This window comes from Borostomias antarcticus (genome assembly GCF_949987555.1).
Source record: "Borostomias antarcticus genome assembly, chromosome: 10".
NCBI classification, from domain to species: domain Eukaryota; kingdom Metazoa; phylum Chordata; class Actinopteri; order Stomiiformes; family Stomiidae; genus Borostomias; species Borostomias antarcticus.
The window spans coordinates 2,287,126-2,309,625 of record NC_140243.1 but is presented as its reverse complement, the minus strand read 5'-3'; the positions used below and the strand labels follow the sequence as shown (position 1 = coordinate 2,309,625).

The 22,500-nt window shown below is 52.0% G+C and overlaps 3 protein-coding genes across 9 annotated transcripts in view; 1 reads left to right on the top strand and 2 right to left on the bottom strand.

Annotated features, from left to right (window-relative positions):
* Positions 1 to 6,426, top strand: part of phactr1 (phosphatase and actin regulator 1) — a 15,528-nt gene extending 9,102 nt beyond the window's left edge. Inside the window, exons 8-12 of the mRNA XM_084445156.1 lie at positions 1,574 to 1,629; positions 1,846 to 1,907; positions 4,831 to 4,971; positions 5,462 to 5,538; positions 6,172 to 6,426. Coding sequence (XP_084301282.1) covers positions 1,574 to 1,629; positions 1,846 to 1,907; positions 4,831 to 4,971; positions 5,462 to 5,538; positions 6,172 to 6,187 — 352 coding nt within the window. The 3' untranslated portion in view covers positions 6,188 to 6,426. The remainder of the gene's footprint in view (positions 1 to 1,573; positions 1,630 to 1,845; positions 1,908 to 4,830; positions 4,972 to 5,461; positions 5,539 to 6,171) is intronic.
* A 1,926-nt stretch (positions 6,427 to 8,352) lies between these two features.
* On the bottom strand, positions 8,353 to 12,291 carry tbc1d7 (TBC1 domain family, member 7). Of its 2 annotated transcripts, XM_084444357.1 has the most exons (8): positions 11,705 to 12,291; positions 10,905 to 11,024; positions 10,703 to 10,783; positions 10,304 to 10,494; positions 9,431 to 9,568; positions 9,157 to 9,302; positions 8,891 to 9,020; positions 8,353 to 8,806 (listed from the first exon to the last, which is right to left on the bottom strand). In XM_084444357.1, the coding sequence occupies exons 2-8, from the start codon at positions 11,014 to 11,016 to the stop codon at positions 8,720 to 8,722; spliced, it is 885 nt and encodes a 294-aa protein (XP_084300483.1). In that variant the 5' UTR covers positions 11,017 to 11,024; positions 11,705 to 12,291; the 3' UTR covers positions 8,353 to 8,719. The 2 variants fall into 2 exon arrangements, with proteins under 2 accessions (XP_084300483.1, XP_084300482.1); XM_084444356.1 differs by lacking the exon at positions 11,705 to 12,291 and having other exon boundaries at positions 10,905 to 11,322.
* Positions 12,292 to 13,454: 1,163 nt separating this feature from the next.
* LOC311314494 (desmoplakin-B-like) overlaps positions 13,455 to 22,500 on the bottom strand; it is a 26,574-nt gene continuing 17,528 nt past the window's right edge. For 2 of the 6 annotated variants that reach the window (XM_084444865.1, XM_084444866.1), the window contains exons 22-25: positions 22,336 to 22,434; positions 18,963 to 20,789; positions 17,844 to 17,861; positions 13,455 to 17,507 (exon numbers count right to left, since the gene is read on the bottom strand). In XM_084444865.1, coding sequence (XP_084300991.1) covers positions 13,968 to 17,507; positions 17,844 to 17,861; positions 18,963 to 20,789; positions 22,336 to 22,434 — 5,484 coding nt within the window. In that variant the 3' untranslated portion in view covers positions 13,455 to 13,967. The remainder of the gene's footprint in view (positions 17,508 to 17,843; positions 17,862 to 18,962; positions 20,790 to 22,335; positions 22,435 to 22,500) is intronic. The other 4 variants (XM_084444867.1, XM_084444870.1, XM_084444868.1 and 1 more) reach the window with 3 other exon arrangements.

Below are 22,500 nucleotides of genomic sequence, written 5' to 3'. Positions count from 1 at the left end.
CCAAGCTGACCCGGTGAGACACACACACACACTCACACACACACTCACACACACACTCACACACTCACACATCCATCCATCCAGCGACACCATATTAGCCTGCCAGCAAGCTAGCCAGGGTGAGAGATGATAGAATCTCACGTGCGCTCACGCACATACACACAGATAGGCTACTAGTCCTACTACAGTATTACTATACCTGTCACCCACACATACACACAGATAGGCTACTCGTCCTACTACAGTATTACTATACCTGTCACCCACACATCCACACAGAGAGAGGCTACTCGTCCTACTACAGTATTACTATACCTGTCACCCACACATACACACAGAGAGGCTACTAGTCCACCTACAGTATTACTATACCTGTCACCCACACATCCACACAGAGAGGCTACTAGTCCTACTACAGTATTACTATACCTGTCACCCACACATACACACAGAGACGCTACTAGTCCTGCTACAGTATTACTATACCTGTCACCCACACATACACACAGAGAGAGGCTACTAGTCCTGCTACAGTATTACTATACCTGTCACCCACACATCCACACAGAGAGACTACTCGTCCTACTACAGTATTACTATACCTGTCACCCGCACATACACACAGAGAGGCTACTCGTCCTACTACAGTATTACTATACCTGTCACCCACACATCCACACAGAGAGGCTACTAGTCCTACTACAGTATTACTATACCTGTCACCCACACATACACACAGAGACGCTACTAGTCCTACTACAGTATTACTATACCTGTCACCCACACATACACACAGAGAGGCTCCTAGTCCTACTACAGTATTACTATACCTGTCACCCGCACATACACACAGAGAGACTACTAGTCCTACTACAGTATTACTATACCTGTCACCCGCGTGGCGCGCATCCCAGCCTGCTCTGGGGTCGGCCAGACACGTGACCTGGCTGCTCAAGATAGGACATGATGGATGGAGGGGGGAAGCGAAGCAGAGCTACCTATGAGAAATAGAGAGAGAGAGAGGGGGGGGGGGAGAGGAGGAGTGAAGATAGAGAGAGGAGAGGGAAATGGAGGGAACGGGGGCGGGGCAGAGGTCAGAGGCGGAGGTCATCTTTAATATGCCCAGCGAGAGGGGGGACAGCTTTCCGTGACATTCTGACCAGGGCTGCTACCTCCCCTCCCCCCCCTCCCTCGCCTGGGGACACATTCTAACGCTGGGTGTGTTCGACTGCGGGAAGGACGCAGAATACACAAACCGTTCCCCCCTCCTGGGATAAATCTCAGCCTCCTCAAAGCCCCCCCCCCCCCCCCCCCCCCCCCCCCCCACCCAGTAACATGAATCACTGTGTCAGTTATGGCGATGAGTGTTAATCTCAAAGTCAGTGCTCCCAGATGAAAGGGCTACGATGTCAGAGAATGAAACATGATGGAAACAATAGAACGGACTGGCTGCCGAGACTGTTCTAATATGGTCGGTCATAGTGGGGGGGGGGGCATTGTGGTATATTTATGACCAGTTTATATTCCCGGTTGCTAGAAGATCCTGGCGCTAACGGCCGCTCTGTTCTCTCAGGAGGCTCAGTCAGAGACCGACGGCAGAGGAGCTGGAGCAGAGAAACATACTCAAACGTAAGCAGCACACGACGCGCACACACACACACACACACACACACAAAACACAGAGACAATGGAAGCTTTGACACATCCCAACTAGTGAGAAAAAAATTTTTTTTTAGTACAGATTGTCTGAATTGGCTGGTTGGTTCTCAGCTCAGTAAGTGGTATTAAATTCATAATAAATTTTGTAATCCCAGTGAATGATCCATCGCTCTTTCTCTTTCCCAGCTCGAAATGAACTGGAGGAGCTGGAGGAGAAGAGGGAGCTCAAGAGACGACTCACTAGGAAGGTTAGACTGGGGGGGAGGAGCCTAACTATATGAGAGGCTGGGGGGGGGGGGGACCCTAACTATATGAGAGGCTGGGGGGGGACCCTAACTATATGAGAGGCTGGGGGGGGACCCTAACTATATGAGAGGCTGGGGGGGGGGGGGGGACCCTAACTATATGAGAGGCTGGGGGGGGACCCTAACTATATGAGAGGCTGGGGGGGGGGGGACCCTAACTATATGAGAGGCTGGGGGGGGGGGGGACCCTAACTATATGAGAGACTGGGGGGGGGGGAGACCCTAACTATATGAGAGGCTGGGGGGGGGGGGGGGGGCCCTAACTATATGAGAGGCTGGGGGGGGGGACCCTAACTATATGAGAGGCTGGGGGGGGGGGACCCTAACTATATGAGAGGCTGGGGGGGGGGGAGACCCTAACTATATGAGAGACTGGGGGGGGGGGGGGACCCTAACTATATGAGAGACTGGGGGGGGGGGACCCTAACTATATGAGAGGCTGGGGGGGGGGGACCCTAACTATATGAGAGGCTGGGGGGGGGGGGGACCCTAACTATATGAGAGGCTGGGGGGGGGGGGACCCTAACTATATGAGAGACTGGGGGGGGGGGACCCTAACTATATGAGAGGCTGGGGGGGGGGACCATAACTATATGAGAGACTGGGGGGGGGGGGGACCCTAACTATATGAGAGACTGGGGGGGGGGGGGACCCTAACTATATGAGAGACTGGGGGGGGGGGGGACCCTAACTATATGAGAGACTGGGGGGGGGGGACCCTAACTATATGAGAGACTGGGGGGGGGGGACCCTAACTATATGAGAGGCTGGGGGGGGGGGACCCTAACTATATGAGAGACTGGGGGGGGGGGGGGGGACCCTAACTATATGAGAGGCTGGGGGGGGGGGACCCTAACTATATGAGAGACTGGGGGAGGGGGGGGACCCTAACTATATGAGAGACTGGGGGGGGGGGGGGACCCTAACTATATGAGAGACTGGGGGGGGGGGGGGACCCTAACTATATGAGAGACTGGGGGGGGGGGGGACCCTAACTATATGAGAGACTGGGGGGGGGGGGGACCCTAACTATATGAGAGACTGGGGGGGGGGGGACCCTAACTATATGAGAGACTGGGGGGGGGGGGGGACCCTAACTATATGAGAGACTGGGGGGGGGGGGGGACCCTAACTATATGAGAGACTGGGGGGGGGGGGGGGACCCTAACTATATGAGAGACTGGGGGGGGGGGGGGGACCCTAACTATATGAGAGACTGGGGGGGGGGGGGGACCCTAACTATATGAGAGGCTGGGGGGGGGGGGACCCTAACTATATGAGAGACTGGGGGGGGGGGGGGGGGGACCCTAACTATATGAGAGACTGGGGGGGGGGGGGGACCCTAACTATATGAGAGGCTGGGGGGGGGGGGAGCCTAACTATATGAGAGACTGGGGGGGGGGGGGACCCTAACTATATGAGAGGCTGGGGGGGGGGGGGGACCCTAACTATATGAGAGGCTGGGGGGGGGGGGCTAACTATATGAGAGGCTGGGGGGGGGGGACCCTAACTATATGAGAGGCTGGGGGGGGGGGGACCCTAACTATATGAGAGGCTGGGGGGGGGGGACCCTAACTATATGAGAGGCTGGGGGGGGGGGGGACCCTAACTATATGAGAGACTGGGGGGACCCTAACTATATGAGAGACTGGGGGGGGGGGGGGGGACCCTAACTATATGAGAGACTGGGGGGGGAGGGACCCTAACTATATGAGAGGCTGGGGGGGGGGGGGACCCTAACTATATGAGAGGCTGGGGGGGGGGGACCCTAACTATATGAGAGGCTGGGGGGGGGAGGATGTCCGTTTGAAATGTTTAGAGAGTAGCACTGTCCCCTAGGCTGGAGATCAGCCAGTCAGGGTTCAGTCTGTGAGCAGAGTCAGAGTGACCCATGGGACCAGGACCTGGGGACACAGTGACCCATGGGACCAGGACCTGGGGACACTCCAGACCAGGGGTCGTGACCTGCAGCTCCTTCACTACTCATCGCTGGCTCAACGCAAATTTAGAATTAGTAATACAATTTACAATTAGTAGCTTAATACAAAAGGACCCAGCGGTCCCTGATCTGGACACATCTGGACAGGACACAGCGGTCCCTGATCTGGACACATCTGGACAGGACACAGCAGTCCCTGATCTGGACACATCTGGACAGGACACAGCGGACCTGAGCTGGGAATGAACATCGTTGCCATGGGGACCTGTGTTCCTGGCCGTCAGATGGCAGACAATTGGAAAATATATAATCACATTAGCTGTTATAACATCAGGTTATCATATCCCCTGTTGCGTAACATGAGCTGTTTGTGTCGTCGTGTGTGTGTGTGTGTGTGTGTGTGTGTGTGTGTGTGTGTGTGTGTGTGTGTGTGTGCGTGTGTGTTTCTCTTTAATGGTCAAGTTGATCTGATCTAAGGCCGCCTTCTTTATTGTCTTACGGTTGGGAGCAGCTGCCACTGTAATCTAGATATACTACCCCCGGGTCACTTGATCAATAGACACACACACACGCACACACACACACACACACATACACACACACACACACACACGCACACACACACACACACACACACACCATCCATTTACGATGGCCCCAGAGGGACACAGCTTATGAAATTGTCTCTCTTTCTCTGCCACACACACACACCACCCGTGTTAACCTTTATGCAGATAGACAGAGCCAGCAGCTCTCCTTTCCGCTGTGCAGCAGGGGGGAGCGGTCAGCGGTCAGCACCGGGGGGGGTCTGTCTGACTGGCGGCTCTCTGCCCCAGGCTCTGAGGGTTAGCGTTCTGGTCATCTGGCTGTTGGCTGGTGTTGACATTCCATATACCCCCCCACCCCCCCCCCCCCCCCCCCCACCAGCTGAGTCAGAGGCCCACGGTGGAGGAGCTGAGGGAGGCTAAGATCCTGATCCGCTTCAGTGACTACGTGGAGGTGGCCGACGCTCAGGACTACGACCGGAGGGCCGACAAACCCTGGACGCGGCTAACAGCAGCCGATAAGGTTAACGCACACACACACACACACGCACACACACACACACACACCGGCGTTCATGTCCTCTCACACAGCCTTCAGTTTTCACGCCCTCAGCCTCTGGAATACCCTGCCAGAAAAACCTAAGAATGGCTGCAACTGTGGCTTAAAACATACCTTTTTAATCTCGCCTTCATCATGTAGTTTTACGTGTTTTAATTAAAGATTTTTTTTATTGTTTTATTCTTTATTTTTTTTATTTTTTACTGTTTCTTATTTTCTATTCTCTTTTACTATACATATAATCCATCCTGTTTTATTTTCTTCTTTTTTATACCATCGACTAATAAACTGTTTTTATTTATTCTGTAAAGCACTGTGTTACATTTGCTTATATGTGCTATATAAATAAAACTATATAAATAAAAAAGTGCTATATAAATAAAACTGACTTTGCGATGACACACTCACGTTTCTAGCGCTCTCTCTGATATCCCGTTCTGTTTGTCCCACGCAGGCTGCCATACGAAAGGAGCTCAATGAATTCAAAAGCACAGAGATGGAGGTGCATGAGTCGAGTCGCCATCTAACCAGGTATCGCATACGGACCGTTTCTTCAGGCATACACATACTATGTTACGGTACATGTGGAAAAACTATAGATTCCCCGGGAAATGTGTATTCCCTGACAGGATGGGAACTCTATAGACTTCCCACTTGGACGGTGAATGGACATTCCCTGTGGTTTATCTAGAGATTTCCCGGTGAATGCAGATAGAAATGGGCTACAAGTTTTGCCCTTCAGAAAACTGCATCATCGCGGGTGCAGTGTGATGTCATAGCCTACTTTCCTCAACCATTTCCAAAATAGCATCAGCAAGCTGGCTAGCCGGCAACTTTATCTTGCACAGATTCCCCCATTACACACCAACTTTCTACTTTCTACCTCTACCTTTGTTCTCCGCATTTGACCCATCCCCTGGGGGAGCGCTGAGTAGCAGCGGTGCCGCGCTCGGGAATCATTTGGTGATGTAGCCCCCCAATTCCAACCCTTGATGCTGAGTGCCAAGCAGGGATGCAATGGGTCCCATTTTTATAGTCTTTGGTATGACTCAGCCGGGGATCGAACCCACAACCTCCCAGTCTCTGGGCGGACACTCTACCACTAGGCCACAGAGCTGGTAGAAACCTGGGAAAGATCTTTTTTTCTCTCTCTGTGTCCTGCAGGTTCCATCGACCGTAGAGTCCCTCAGTGGGGTCTCAGCTGTGTGTGACCATCCCAGACGAGGATCCAGGAACGGACTGTATCCTGGCCCCACCCCGACACCAGTCCCCCCTCCAGATCAACACCCAACAACCAGACTGGGCCTGGACCTGAACCCAGACCTGAACCTGGACCTGAACCCTGAACCCAGAGGGCTGTCGTAACAGACGGACACACTCCTCCACTCACATAGCTGCTGCTTTCATCAGGGAAGACGGGGCCTCAACGTTGTGACTGTGTGCTCATGCCGAGGTCAGTCGGGTCAGAAAAGTGGATCGCGTACACATGGTGGAGACGCTGAGACATGCTCTGGACTGGCTTCTCACCTTAGTGGTGATTTTATGGACAAAACAAGTGTCGTTTTTAAAAACAGCTTTTTATTCTCATTTAATGATGGAGAGAGGTGGTCTACATGTTTACTTATTTGCACTTTTGTTTGTGACGGTACTCTGGGCCAGGCGTTGGCACCCCGCCTCTGTGCTGCATATGTGCCAATGGGATGTGGGGAAACGTAGTAGACGCTCTTCATCCAGGGGTGTTTGGCAGGTTTCCATTCTCTTCTTGTCTTGAGGGCAGCTGTTCCTAAAACAACGATGTTTAACTCTCATCGATTCCATTTCACCCAATTCAGTAACACCTCTGTGTCAGGTGATATGTGTATGGACTCAGAATGGAGTCAAAAGTATTGAGCAGGCGAAAGAAATGTTTTGAGCAAGCGAAGCATGTTTTGTGCAAGTAAGGAGACCTTCGAAGTTACACATTTCTTCGCCTGCTCAATACTTTTGACTCCATTCTGACTCCATATATGTACACCACAGTACATGCAGATCCAGTGTTATGCTGCTCTCAGAAACATGACATTTAAAAGTTGGATATCAAATAGAATGAATATGTCAATACAGTATACAGTGTGTTATATTGAATCATCACATTGTGATGTAGACATGTGAATCTAACTACTGTAGCAATAACAGTAACGTACAGTAAATCAACCCGCCCCCCCCCCCTCCTCTTCCTGTGCTGCATTCAGATGCTCCAACATTTAAAACATTTCAGACAGTTTCATGCCCTAAACCAAAGTTATTAGGAATGCTGTACAGCAGCATGAATACATCCCAGATTCTAGTGGTTGTGGGGGTCTGCCGCGCACCGTGTCACTGTGCCTACTGTGTTGTTTACAGGGACTAAAACGTTGCCAAATTTCTTTTTGTTTCGATGATATTTTGATACAGCAGGCTATGTTCGTTGTCTGTAAATAATGTTGCAAAACTCTTATTTATTGAGCAGAGAAACTACGCAGATGGATATTAGTGAATGGGCTGTTCCCCGTTCCTCACTGCTCAGTCTCTGTACAGATGCTGGGAAGCAGGAAACACGCGGCGTCGGACTGTGCATGATGCGCTGGGTGGGCGGGACCAGCGCCTTCTCAAATCTTTTGATTGGTTGTTCGGAGCAAACGCCACCCACCTGGTGAAATCTAAGGTAACGAATAAGAGGGAGACATGTTTATTGTTTACAATCTGCACATGCAATCAGTGCATTGATGGTCTTGATCCTGTATTTGGAGAAGTTATCTGGCCTGTTCTGTGTCATGGTTGTGTGTGTGTACAGGGATGTGTGTCATGGTTGTGTGTGTGTGTGTGTGTGTACAGGGATGTGTGTCATGGTTGTGTGTGTGTACAGGGATGTGTGTCATGGTTGTGTGTGTGTACAGGGCCAGTGCTGTGATTGTTTCCCTGTACTGTTCTCCTCCAGTGTTTTACAGAGAAAAGAGGACACACACACGGTCAGAGTTGTAAGGTACAGTTTGTACATATACTGTAAAAGGAAAAGTGGGGCTGTTTTTTTGCATATTGTAAAGAGGGAAACTGCATGTAATTAATTGTTAAATTATTGTGAGTCTTCTAAAATGTATGCAGTTTCTTACATAAAGGAAACTTCTTAAATAAATGAAACTTCTTAATAAAAAATGGACATTCAAAATGTCTGCTTGTATATTTCTGGTCCATAAGAAAGTCCTCTAGCAGGGTAATACTGGGATTTTGCTTCAAGACATTAACACAAGCAAGTAATTATTTAAATATATTTATTGACTTATTTATTGACAATAAATACAGTCATTCTCAGTAATAGTATACGCTCACATGAAAAGCAAGCTAATAAGTACCTGTTAGTAAGGATCTTCTCTTAGGATCATTTGGACAAGGTTGTGACTGGGGTAGACATCAGACAGCTGATAGTGGTGAACATTCATCACCACGGTGGGTGCAACACACTCAATACTATGTAAAGCACTTTGCACGTCTGGAGAGGAATTGAGCACGTACAGTCAGTGTAATCCTTCAGACGAAGCAGCAACAGACTCCCCACACCAACAACCAGTCCAGCCTGAAACACAACCTAACAGGCTCCGTCTCTGAAAGGGACGAGGTGTCCGTGCGTATCCCGGGAAAGGGAAGCATCTCTGGGTACACATCTCCAACGGGAGCGGAGGTCTTGAGGCTCACAGTCCTACACTGAGTGCATGGGAGTGCCACAGTACTTGTGCCACAGGTCGATGGCTTTGGTCACAATAGCATCCGTGTTCTCCTGAGGGATCTGGGGCGGGAGAGAAGTCGATGTGATTGGTTGCAGGTTTCCCCGTAGGACCAACAAACCCCTTGGTACATTGATGTCACTCACCTTGCACAGGAAGTTGACCACGCCCTCTGGCCGGCTCATGCCCATCAGCATGATCTTGTAACTGAGCAGAATCTCCACGGCAACAAACACCAGGATCTTACAGGAGCCGCTGATCATCTTATCCCACACTCTGAGAAAACAAATCGTAAATATCCCAATGGCATACCGTGTCTCAGTGTGTGTGTGTGTGTGTGTGTGTGTGAGTGTGTGTGTGGGTACACACAAGTGCATTGTGACCAGGTAGCTCCAGGGAGAAGCAGTCTGACCTCTGCAGGCTGGACTCGGGCAGACAGCCAGCAAAGCAGCGTCGGAACCACAGGCCGTAGGGCAGCAGGCCCAGCACCCCCGTCTTCTTCAGATGGGCCAGTAGGCGGGGCTCCTCCTGGCTCAGATAGTGCTCCAGGCTCTTGGGCTGGACCATTCATTACCAAAAAGAAGGGGGGAGAGAAACATAATGGTAAATTGGGATAATAATAAATCAGAAATATGCCACACAGTCCCACTTGAGTGCAGGACACACCCCCTAGCACAGTTACTCACCAGGTGGGGGATGGAGTCCCCAAACTTGTTGTTGAACTGGTTGACAAAGCACTTGATTAACCAATAGCAGTCCACTGGGTCATCTACGATCTCCTCCATGGCTCTGCTAACGGCCAGGAAGTCCTCGTCCGCCTCATCCTGGAACACGCAAACAATCAACACATTTGTTTAGAAAGGAGATGCACTTGTGAGTTCTGGCGAGTAGTGGTACACTGACTACCTACGTTAAATGCAATTATTCTAAGTCGCTTTGGATAAAAGCGTGTACTAAATGACTAACGTGATGTCATATAGACACAGTATGTACAGATCCCCTTCATTGTCTTCCCTTGCACATAGGTAAGTAACAACTCCCAGAAAATGTCATCTCATCCTCCCTGGTATCCTGCCTCCTATGTCTGGGTAGCTCCTGTCACAAGGAACGAGTCATATTTGCAACAGATCTCTGACGCTTCCTTCATCATACGTTTCCTTTGCGTACACACAGACATACACCAGCCTTTAGGCCTGGGCCATAGCAAACACACACCAGTATTTGCCATGTCTCTCCTATGATGCTTTTTTAGCCTCTCTTACTCTGAAATGTAATTTAATGTAATGTATTGCTTTATAAATGTTCTTAGCCGGTAGACAAACATACTCCTGGAGCTTGCTTGATCGCCTTGTTGAGAGGGGTCAGGGAATAATTTTTACAGCTCACTTATCTGGCCCCCGGGTGATTACTGTTTTTTTGCTTCCCTCTGGAATATGTAGAGAGTGGGTCGTATGCCCACCTCCCTTGTTCTCTGTAAAGCGCATTGTGTTGCCTCTGTGTATGAAATGCGCTATACAAATAAAGCTTTGAATGATTTGCTTTGCCACCTCTCTCCTTACCGGGGGTGTGATCTCGGAGCGACGGGGCAGCACCTGGCTCTCCAGCTGGAACATGCGCAGGTACACCTGGGTGGGGGGCGTGGCCGGGTGGATGAACCTCATCACCTCCAGCGCCTCCAGCACATCCTGGTACTGTTCCCGCCGGTAGCCTTCCACCAGCGCGTGGGAGTCGCTGTGCGGCGGCAGGATGCCTGCGCGCGCGCACACACACACACACACACACACACACAGACATCATCGGTGTGAAACACAAAGAAGTGGGGTATGTTTGTGGGAGTGAGAGGTAAGATCTCAGTGGGCTAGGTGGGAAGTGTTTATTGACTTGTGTGTGCGCTGTAAGGAGCTTGTCTCTAACTGAGATGATCTCTCTCGGGATATCAAGTGTAGGTGTCTCCTTACCCAGCAGCACCTTCCACACATGGATCCTGTACATGGAGGGCAGGGGGAACCTCTGACTAAACGTACTCAGCTTCTCCACGTCTGAAGAACAAGACACACGTCCACAAGACACACGTTCCACAGTAAAGATACGCCGCTAAATGTAAGAAATGTAATCACCACAGGCAGCAGATACATTACTAGATGAGGTATGTTCACCTACCCAGCGGGTTGTCTTTGAGCAGGATCTCCAGGGACTTCTTCTCCTCCACCCCTCGGAAACCCACCTTCTCATAGTAGGCAGAGCGGAAGTTTCTCTGGGGATCCTCTGCCATACTGTCCCCTGGAGTGAACACACACAAACTCAACACTAGCCAGCCTGGACAAAGTACTAGTTTCATAAGGGTGGTTTTCTGGTTTTCCCAAAGGCCCGGTATAAGCTAGCAATGACGGTGCAGGCTTTGGACAGACAGTAAAGCTAGGTTGAATATACCTAGACTGACCCAGCCAGCAGACCTGTAGCTAGCTAGCTGATGTCCTAGCTGGCTGATGTCCTAGCTAGCTAATGTCCTAGCTAGCTAATGTCCTAGCTAGCTGAGGTCCTAGCTAGCTGAGGTCCTAGCTAGCTCATGTCCTAGCTAGCTGAGGTCCTAGCTAGCTGATGTCCTAGCTAGCTCATGTCCTAGCTAGCTCATGTCCTAGCTAGCTCATGTCCTAGCTAGCTGAGGTCCTAGCTAGCTGAGGTCCTAGCTAGCTGATGTCCTAGCTGATGTCCTAGCTGATGTCCTAGCTAGCTGATGTCCTAGCTAGCTGATGTCCTAGCTGATGTCCTAGCTAGCTGATGTCCTAGCTGATGTCCTAGCTAGCTGATGTCCTAGCTAGCTGATGTCCTAGCTAGCTCATGTCCTAGCTAGCTACCACTTAGCTGATAGATAGCTAACGGTTTGCATAACTTGCTTACGTACATTACTGTACGTAAGTCAGTCATCCCATATTGAGTACGAGGTGAAGGATATTCGTTACCTTATTGTTGCACCAGCCCCAAACTCAAGAGGTTTTAATACAGCAGCAAGATAACATAACATCAGGTTAGCCTCACTGCTAACGCTGCAGCCAGAGAGTCGTATCTGCTAGCTGAGGCTAATGCTATCTGCTGAGAGGCTAATGCTATCTGCTGGCTGAGGCTAATGCTATCTGCTAGCTGAGGCTAATGCTATCTGCTAGCTGAGGCTAATGCTATCTGCTAGCTGAGGCTAATGCTATCTGCTGGCTGAGGCTAATGCTATCTGCAGGCTGAGGCTAATGCTATCTGCTGGCTGAGACTAATGCTATCTGCTAGCTGAGGCTAATGCTATCTGCTAGCTGAGGCTAATGCTATCTGCTAGCTGAGGCTAATGCTATCTGCTAGCTGAGGCTAATGCTATCTGCTAGCTGAGGCTAATGCTATCCAGTAACATTAGCAGCTTAACTGTCTGGCTTCCCAGTAGCTATATACTATATACACACACAGTGTGATGATGTTCCGGGTGCTGTGTAGCTCATGAAATGACAGAATAAAAACACCCCCGCAAGCTCATAAGCTAGATAAACATAACATAATGCACACAAAAAAATACTTCCGTATCAGGTCTTCTTTGTTGGTGAGATGATGTTGCTGAGAAAACAGAGAATACTTACTATTGCCATCTAGTGGAAGAGATGTCGCTTAATTACAATTTCTTGCCATACAATTGCATGTGATCAAAGCAATAGTAAATGACTTATGAAAAAGAATATAGCCTAATAATTAATAGTATATAAATAATATAATATAATGGTAAAACCCATACCATTTTGCCACTGTGCCACGGTGCACTTAGGAGGCCTACTTGCACTGTCGTCTCACAGCAAGAAGGTCATGGGTTTGATTCCCGCTTGGGATGTTGTTGGCACAGTGGATATTCTCTCCAGGGTTGTGAGGTACTCAGGTGGGGGCCGTGGGATATTTCCGGGCCTTTCTTTCCAGAGTTTGCAAGTTCTCTCTGTTTTTGCAAGGGTTTCCCCCATTAAGAACCCAATACAGAATCACAGATGTTTTTCAGTCCTGTCCCTGACCAAGACTTGAACTGAACACTTGGACTTGGTCCCCGGGGGCCACTGACAAGGCTGCCCGCTGCCCCTGGAGGAGGATAGCTTGGATGAGTGAAATGCTGAGGACAAATTCCACCGGTGATCGCTGAAAAGCTAAGTTTGTGTGTGTGTTCTGTGTGTCCGCTGAAAAGCATAAGTTTGTGTGTGTGTTCTGTGTGTCCGCTGAAAAGCATAAGTTTGTGTGTGTGTTCTGTGTGTCCGCTGAAAAGCATAAGTTTGTGTGTGTGTTCTGTGTGTCCGCTGAAAAGCATAAGTTTGTGTGTGTGTTCTGTGTGTCCGCTGAAAAGCATAAGTCTGTGTGTGTGTTCCGTGGGTCCGCTCACTCACACATTTTGATATGCAATGACGTGTGGCCAATAAAACAACATTTGAGTTCCTGTGTAATTAACTGTTTATTCATTATTACTGTACTGAAAAAAATATTAGTAGCAGTATGAAATAACCAACTAGTGGCTAGTTTGTTCTATGAGAATGAAGGAAGATGGCTACACAGCCACTGAATGCATCCACAAAGAAACTGAGTTTATTATTAATTATCATTACTACAAGGCTTCTCATGAAAATGGTGTGTATTAATCCCAATTATGCCTGCAATCACATACCATGAATTGACAAAATGACAAAACACAAGAGCAAGTGCAAGGACATTACATTTTTATTTTGAGAAGTAGAAAAAGCTACAATGTGTTAAATGAAGACAGGAAAATAATACAATGGTTAACCACCCCATTCTAACAGCAGAAATACTATGTTAATATTAAGCAATGTTATTTATGACTCACTGTTATTATCCCACATTTCCCAAGCAAAGCAAAAGTACTTCTGACAGGTAAAAATATATAAACACTGCCTCAATGTTTCCCCAAACTAATACCCATTCCCAACATAGAATATTTTGTTTGCAGTTGTTTAGAGGAAATATAAGTAGGCTGACAACAAGTTGGTCAAATGCTTGTCAGTTAGATTAACAAAGCCAATTTACATTACACATTAGTATTAAACAATGCATCATGATCCTTATTTATTTACTTTTAACGTTTTCCGTACACATATAAAGCAAAGCATTTGGTTAAGACACTTAATAGACTAAATAAAATTGGACTCTAAAAGGTTTAAGACAAAGACTAAAGGATGATTTCCCCTCTCTAGCGATGTCCTAGCACAGGGATCTGGAGCTGAAGGAGGAGGTGTGGCTGTAGCTGCTCAGGCTGGTGTAGCGGCCGGAGGAGCCCAGGTCCACGCTGCCCCGGCGGGAGCCCGTCCTGGAGCCCGACCTGGAGCCGGAGGCGGAGCCCGGGGCGGAGGAGACGTTGTAGGGGCTGCTGATGCCTCTGGAGGAGGTGGTGGCGGCCTGGAGCATCCTCACGCCTGTGGTCTCCTCCACCAGGCAATTATCCATGGCCTCCTTGTAGGAGATCTTCAGCTTGGTCTTGGGGCAGGTCAAGTTCTTCCCGTGGTGGCGGGTGTCCTGGAGCTTCTGCGCCGACCTCTCGTCCAGCCAGCCCACCTGCAGGGCCTCCTCGATGGTTCTCTTGCGGCCCAGCTCCGGGTCAAACAGCCCTCCTGTGGCGTACTGGAACTCCAGGAACCTGTGGCCGGCCTCGTACGGCAGCCACTTCTCCTTCATGGCCTCGGCGGCAGACATCTTCGTCTTAGACTTGACGTCCTCAAAGCCGATGTAGGCCTTCTGGGCAGGCTTCAGCCGAGTGGCCATGTCCGCCTCTATGATGCCGCTGCGGAAGGCCTCCTGGATGCCCATCCTGCGGCCGTTGGCAGGGTTGATGATGCCCCCGGTGCAGGCCTGCGCCTCTAGCAGCCTCTGGGCGGTGATGGAATCCACCAGGCCTCTCTTCAGGGCCTCCGAGATGGAGATCTTCTCCAGGGCCTCCATGTCAAAGATGGCCCCCACGGGGCTCTGCTCGTCCACTCCCTCGGCCGGGCTGGCCAACGTGATGGAGACGCTGGCGATGTGCTTGAGGGTGTTGGGGGAGAGTGGGGCGGCGGGCTGGGCCGAGGAGCCGATGATCGTAGTGCTGCTGACCATAGAGCTGCTCTCAGCGGTGATGATGGACCTGGTCGTTGTGGTCGTTGTCCTCTGGGAAGAGGTTGATGATGAGAAGAGAGAAGATGATGATTTTGCGGCAGCTTCTGCTGCTGATGTTGCTGCTGCTGCTGCTGCTGATGATGTTATGGCTGATGCTTTTGTGGCTGATGATGATGATGATGTTGCTGATGATGATGATGTTGCTGATGAAGATGGTGGTGGTGCTACTGCTGCTGATGATGATGATGTTATGGCTGATGATTTTGTGGCTGATGATGATGTTGCTGATGATGATGCTGATGATGATGGTGGTGCTACTGCCGTTGATGATGATGACCTGACTTTGCTCTTGCTGGTGATGGCGTCTGCGAACTGTGTCAGAGTGAGGGTCTGGGCGCGGTACTGCTCATACACAGACTGGTCTATCACGCCTTGCTCCAGCAGCTCTCTGATGTCATACTGCAGACCCGTCTTCCTGTCAATGATGACCAACCGGACGGACCCATCGGGGGCGGTTATGGTGATCTCCTCCCACTCGCACTCCTGCCCCGAGAGCTCCAGGAACGTCTCGTAGTCTATGAGCTTCTTGTCGTACGCCTCCTGCACCGTCATCTCCTTGTTGGTGTCCGGGTCCACGATCACCACTCTCCTCTTCCTGAGGGTGTTCTTCTGAGTGGACTGCTGCTTCTTCTTGTCTTTAATGGAGAGGAGGACCAGACCCGTCTTCTTGTCCGTGATGCAGCGTCTCTTCAGCTCGAGGTAGGTCAGGTTTTCCTCGGTGTTGGGGTCGAAGAAGCCCTTGGTGTCGTCCCCCTCGTCGGTTAAGATCCGGTTCATCTCTTTGCCGAAGTAGCCCTTCTTGTAGGCCACGTCCACTTCGATGCGATGGCTCTGCTGCGGGTCGATGATGCCCCCGCTGGCGATCTGGGCCTCTAGCAGCCGGATGCCATGGCCCTTCTCTATGAGGCCCTTCTCTATGGCTTGGAACAGGGAGATAGTCTTGTCCGTGCCGGGGTCCTTGTAGCCCGTGACGGCCCTCTCCGCAGACAACAGCTTGTCCTTGAACTCCGGGCCGTGCAGGCCTCTCTTGTAGGCCTCGCTGACCGTCAGGTAGAGGTTGTCAACGGGGTCGATCATGAACCCGGAGGCCGCCTGGGCCTCCAGGAGCTCCAGGGTGGTCCCGGGCCGCAGTAGCCCCTCCTTCATGGCCTGGTAGATGGGCAGGGTTCTCCCGCTGGCCTCGTCGTAGACCCCGGCGATGCAGGTGGACCCTCGCAGGTAGGAGCGCAGCCGGGTCTCGATGTCCCGGCTGGTCAGCTTGCCCGCCCTTAGCTGGTCCAGGTCGGAGCGCTCCAGCAGTTTAGCGTCCACCAGGTCACAGACGGACACCTGCCCCCTCAGCCCCTGCACCGTCACGGGCTTCTCGGGCTCGGGCATCAGCAGCAGGCCCGTGCTGGGCTCAGCCTTACATCTCCTCTTCAGGGACATGTAGCTGGCTGCCATCCGGGTGTCCGGGTCCAGGTAGCACTCGGGCCTCTGGTTTAGGGCCCGGTACAGGTCTTCGTCGATGAGGTCGCGGTCCATGGCTGCGTCTTTGGGGAGGAACACGCTGAGGACGGGGTCCAGGATGCCCCCCACCGACTCCTGGGCCTGCAGCAGACGCAGCGCCACGTCCCTGTCGATGAGCCCCTTCCTCATGGCCTGGCCCGCTGACAGGGGCTTGGCGGTGTTGGGGTCCCGGTAACCCATGGCGGCGGCCTCCGCCGCCAGCAGCCTCTCTCCGTCCGCCTCGTCCACCACGCCTCTGTCTAACGCCTCGTCCACCGTCAGTTTCTCGTTGGTTCTGGGGTCCACCATGTGGCCCGTAGCGGCCTGCGCCTCCAGTAGCAAGATGGCGCTGTCTGGAGACAGAAGGTTCGCCTTCCTGGCTTCTGTGAGGGACATTTTCCCCAGAGGCCCGGCGGCCATGCCGGCGATGACGCCGGTCCCCTTCAGGTTCAGCTTGATGTCCACAGACACGTCGGGCACGGTCCTCTGACCCTTTATCAGCTGGTTAAAGGTGGTCTTGTCGATGACGGCGCAGTCGAGCAGCTGCTGGGCCGTCACCTTCTTGCGGACGCCGTCGAAGAGCAGGACGGAGGGGTCCAGGGTGGCAGCCGGGCTCTCGTCCGTCTGGGTGTGTTTGGGGAGGGTGTTGGCGCGCTCCCGCAGCGTCCTCAGCTCGGCCTCCAGGGCGGCTCTGGCGGAGGTCAGGTCGGACAGCTCCGTCTGGGTGACCAGCAGCCGGCTCTTGTAGGTCTCCTCCGCCTCCCTCAGCTCCCTCATCAGCCTCTCCATCTCGCTCTTCATGGTGCACCTCTCCCGCGTCAGCCGGTCCTTCTCCGAGTCACACCGTCTGCCCTCGCTCTCCTTGGCCTTGCACAGCCCCTGCCAGTGCAGGAAGTCCTTCTTCGCCTGCTCGTTCTCTTCCTGCAGACGCCGTTTAATGCGGAGCTCCGACTCCAGGGAGAGCTTGATGCGGTTCAGTTCCTCCTCCAGTTTGAGCGAGCGGGACTTCTCCTGGTCCGATAGCTTCAGCTTCGCCAGCAGGGCGTCTCTCTCGGCCAGCAGGTCTGCGTACTGAGTCTGAGTGCTCTGGATCATGGAGGACGTCTGGAGAGAGAGAGAGAGGATAGAAAGATGGAGAGAGCGGTGGGAGAGAGAGAGAGAGAGAGAGAGAGAGAAAGAGAGAGGGGGTTGGGGAGGGGGGTGCATAAGTATTGGGAAGTGAGAGAGTGAGAGAGAGAGAGAGAAAGAGAGAGGGTGTTGGGGAGGGGGGTGCATAAGTATTGGGAAGCGAGAGAGAGAGAGAGAGAGAGAGAGGGTGTGGGGTGGGTAAACAAATGGTTAATTAGCTTACCTGACCCATAAAGGTGAATTAATGACAGAATTATCACATTTCTACATCTACTTGTCACCTAAAGTGACACAACTCCCCCAGTCACTTACCCCAAGAGCAGTTGTATCCTAACCGGTAAAGCAAAATCATAAGGGGTAGATCAACAGTTATATCACGACACATTAATTTAATGTCATCCACTTAAATAATAGACTGCACATAATGCAACCACACAAAAGAAAAAGATTGACTAGTGGAAAGGGTTACATTAATGCCATCTCTGAGGCAACAATATCACTTTAGTGATAGCAATGTCGCTTAATTTGTAGCTGAAAATGTCCTCTAAACAATTCACTTTTTCAAATCTAATGGCGGTTAAGTCGGTTTTAAACTGGGTTGCTAATTTTGACGATAGCGCTGCAATTTGGAATCCTGGAGCGGGGGGCTGTATTAACACCACCCACATGTACAGTAGCAGGTACAGTATGAATGAAGTTCTTATTCAATGATGTACCATCGTCAGGGTGACGCTTCACAGAATTTATATTAATGATTTGAGAACTAAATATGATATAAAAAGCAGAAAATATGAATGTAGATATGTAATTGTAGGAAAGTCAGTTACCTTTCTGTTGCAGTTTAACATGTTGCTAGTATAAGGCATAAATCAGTCTTGTTACAGTGTAGTGGCGTTAATACAGCCCATCTCAAATGTTGGCGTTAATGGATCCCCCTACGCTAAGCCAATCTCACTCACAAACTCACAACACAGATGACATCTATATGATCAATATGACATCAATCATGCAATTTAAACAGATGCTTGTGTATGTTTAGACCAGAGGATCAGAGACAGTGATCAGTTGGCACTGTTGATCATTCTGGAAAAAACAGAAGGTAAAAAAGCATGCTGAACCACATGCTGACCGGGCAGTGTGGGCGAGCAGATTGGTCAGACAGGGCAGGCAGAGAGGGTCAAGAGATGCACCAACCACGCTAATGATTGTCATGCAAATGCAGTTCAACACAAACACATACAGATGGTGATTTGTATGTGTTAAAGAACTGATCAGTGCAAACGTAAGGCAGAAGGCATCTACGGGTGTTCCGGCATGCAAGAAGGAGATCGATCCACAGCGCCAGCTAAAACCCACTTCTACTCTAATAACTACAGGGGGGACGGTCTGGTCTGAGAAGACTAACTAGTCCGAGAGGAGGGCCCAAAGTACCTGGACGGCCTGCTTTTGGGTCTGCTCTATCTCCATTCTGAGTTTCTCCCGCTCCGCAGAGAGCTCGGCCACCAGGCTCTGGTGCTCCTGTCCGCTGCGTGCGCTGCTGTCCAGCTGCTTCTTCAGGGTGGCGACCTGGGCGGCCAGCATGTCGTCGGCCCCACGGCCGGCCGCCAGCAGCTCCTCCCTCTCCTGCCGCACCGCCCTCAGCTCCTCCTCCAGGCGCAGACGTTCCTTGGACAGCGTCTCCGTCAGACCGCGCAGCCTCCCCAGTTCGGCCAGGCTCTCGTTGAGCGCGCGGCTCTTCTCCTCCAGGGTCTTGTGGAGGCCCTCGTGGCGGTGGTTGGCGTCGCGGACGCGGCCCTGCTCCTGGTGGAGCTGCTGCTGGATGGCCGTCAGCTCGCTGCCCAGCCGGGCCACGCGCTCGGCGGAGGCCTTGTGCTCCCGGACGCTCCTCTCCAGCTCCTTCTGCAGCCGCCGCTGCTCCTCGCCGCCCCGGCGGCCCGCGGCGTCGGCCTCCTCCTGGCTCTGGCGCAGGCCGGCGATGGTGCCGGTGTACTCCCTCATGGCGGCGGTGGTCTTCTCCAGCTCCAGCTCCACCCGCCTCTTCCTGGCCACCTCCTCCAGGTGGCCCTTCCTCAGGCCCTCCACCTCAGCCTCCAGCGCATCCCGGGTGGCCTGCAGGTCGCGGACGCGTCCCTGGAGCCGGCCTACGCTCTGCTCCAGACGGCCCTTCTCGTCCGACACCTTCTCCAGCTGCAGCCGCATCTTGGCCGCCTCCTCCTCCAGGCCCCCCAGCCGCGCCGCCGCCGCCGAGGAGGACGCCTGCCTGGCCTTGACCTGCGCCAGGGCCTGCTCCAGCCGGACCCTTTCCTCCTCCAGGACCCTCCGCCGGAGGTTCTCCTCCTCCAGGCTGTGCGCCAGGTGGGCCAGCTGCACGCTCTTCTCCTTCAGGCTCTTGGTGGCCTGGCCCAGCTCCTGGCTGTGCTGGTTGCTGTCCTCCCCCCTCTGCCGTAGGAGGGCCTCAACCTGCTCCTCCAGCTCCCGCCTCCTCCGGGCCTCCTCGGCGGCCGCCGCCCGCTGGCCGTGCGCCTCCTCCTCGACCCTCCTCCTCTGCTCTTCCGCCTGGCCCGCCAACAGGCGCAGCCGGCGCAGCTCCTCCTCCAGTTCCCTCCGCTCCGCCTCCAGGCGGTCGCAGTGCACCCTCAGCGAGGCGCCGTCCTCCTCCAGGTGGGCCGCCTGGCGCTGGAGGTCTGCCCGGCTGAGTTGGATCTGGGACTCGTAGTTCTGCTTGAGGTTATTGATCTCCGTTATGCACTTGGCCCTTACCTTAGACAGCTCCTGCTCCAGCCGCTTGCCGCGGCCCGTCTCCTCGGCCAGCAGACGCTTCAAGCGCTCCGCCTCCCGCTCGCCGTCGCCGACGCTCTTCTCCGCCTCCAGCTTGGCCCAGTTGACCTCCTCTAGCTCCTTCTGGCGCCGGCGCAGCACCGCCTCCAGCTCCTCCCGCTGCTCGGCGAAGCGCTCCTCCGCCAGCCTCCGCTTCCTCTTCTCCTCCTCGATCAGCGCGGCGAGGCGGGCCGCCTGCTCGCCGGCCTCCCGCAGCCGGCCGTGGGCGGAATCCAGGCTGTCCTGCGTGGAGGTGCACTGCAGCGTCGTGCTCCTCTGCACCTCCTCCACGGAGAGGAGATGCTCCTGGGACTGGGACAGCTCCAGCTGGTAGCGCAGGATCGCCTCCTCCAGCGAGAGGTTCTTGGCGCTACGGTCTTCGGCGTCCTCCCTAAGGAGGCGGAGCTCCTCCTCCAGAAGGTCGATCCTGGTGTCCTGCATCTGGGGAGGGGGGAGAGGGGGGGGTACGGGAGAGGGAGGAATGAGAGAAAGTTATACACTTGTGATGTATTACAGTATGCCGTGAAAGGTGGAGCCCTGTGTGTTTATTTGATCACTGATGTTTGCTTTTCTCTCCCGTTCTGCTTTGCGTCGGTACGTCATGCCGTTTTCGGTTCTGACTCGCTACAGGCAAAGGTTGCAGCTGCTATCAGCGCAACCACGGACGTCTGCTCCTTCTCTCTAACACACAATTCAACATTCGGTATGTAAAACTACAACACCCTACCTCCCTAATGTGCATTCATCATAACTAGCATTTACATCTCGAGACTGACACACACACTCACATATTGTGTATACTACTACTATTATATGACTGACAACATGATCACTTACTACAGTATGCAATTATAACCTTACGTGCTTTGATAATCATTTGTCATGCTATAGATTTAGATTTCTGTTTATACTACATGGTCAACATAGACATTACATTACAGTTATTTAGCAGACGCTTTTATCCAAAGCGACTAACAATAATTGCATTTAACGTAGGAAGAGCCAATGTACTACTACTTGCCAGAACTCACAAGTGCATCTTTTCTCTAAAACAAGTGACTAAGAGCATAATCTAGTGCTGAAGGCAAAGTGCAAGAATAGCAATCTAAAGTACAGTGCAATATAACATAACTTGAGGAACATTCATCCTTTCCCCGAGGTTTCTCCAGAATTATTTAGACATTAAAGTGTTGTGTAGCCTCAGGCTTGCCTTACTGGGAAGGAACGTGTAGCTGATGATTACATTTATACATCAACCTGGCCACATGTTGTTGTACGTTCTCCCAGACGTTTGAGTGAAAGGAGTTAATATAACGGAGGGTTCGGGAGAAAGACGACACCACAACGTCATCAATCAAACCAGGCGCACCTGGCCACGCTGCCGATCAACCCAACTAGTCACGCCTGTTATGACAGTGCCTCCGAGGCACGGTGGTAACAGGTGTGTCTACTCGGGTGCCTCCGGCCTGTGATTCACAGTATAAAGCAACCTAACCTACCTGTTGTCTCTCTCGTCCCCCCCCCCCCTCTCTCATCCCCTCCTCTGCTCTCCTAGCTCCTCTATCTGCTCCCCATCTCCTCCTCTGCTCTCCAGCTCCTCTATCTGATATCCAGGTACTCTATCTGCTATCCAGGTACTGTGTGCTGAGCTCTGGGAAGCCAGGCAGATAACCCAAGGGACTCATCTGCCACACCCAGAGTCTCCTGCCTGGATACTCTGCACACAGCTCATTCATTCAATCATCCATTCAATTCAATTCAATTCATTCATTCATTCATTCATTCATTCATTCATTCATTCATTCATTCATTCATTCATTGTCAACCATTCTTTCCCTTCCATTCATTCCAGTAAACCTCCTTAATGTTCTCAGTTGTCGGTGTGGTCTTTGAACTCATGAAAAGACGATGAACTTATTTCTTTCAGATTCGCCCTCTCCGCCGTATCTGAGAAGCTGAAGATGAAGAAGATGGATTGAGGGAGTACCTTCAGCTCCTCCATGCTCCTCAGCATCTCGCCCAGGTATTTGTAGTAGTCGCCAGACAGGGTGAGCAGCTCGATGTAGTGGGTCTGCAGTAGTGTGGCCTGGCGGACACAGACGCAGAATAACACTCAGGACAAATGGACTGCACTTATATAGCGCTTTTCCAC

Bases quoted from the DNA above. Each gene is read 5' to 3' on its own strand.
- tbc1d7 (XM_084444356.1), bottom strand. From the start codon at position 11,082: ATGAAACTAGTACTTTGTCCAGGCTGGCTAGTGTTGAGTTTGTGTGTG. The intron at 10,784-10,904 runs GTAGGTGAACAT...CTTGTTCTTCAG, and splicing joins GCTCAAAGACAACCCGCTGG to ACGTGGAGAAGCTGAGTACG. The intron at 10,495-10,702 runs GTAAGGAGACAC...GCGCGCGCGCAG, and splicing joins TGTGTGGAAGGTGCTGCTGG to GCATCCTGCCGCCGCACAGC.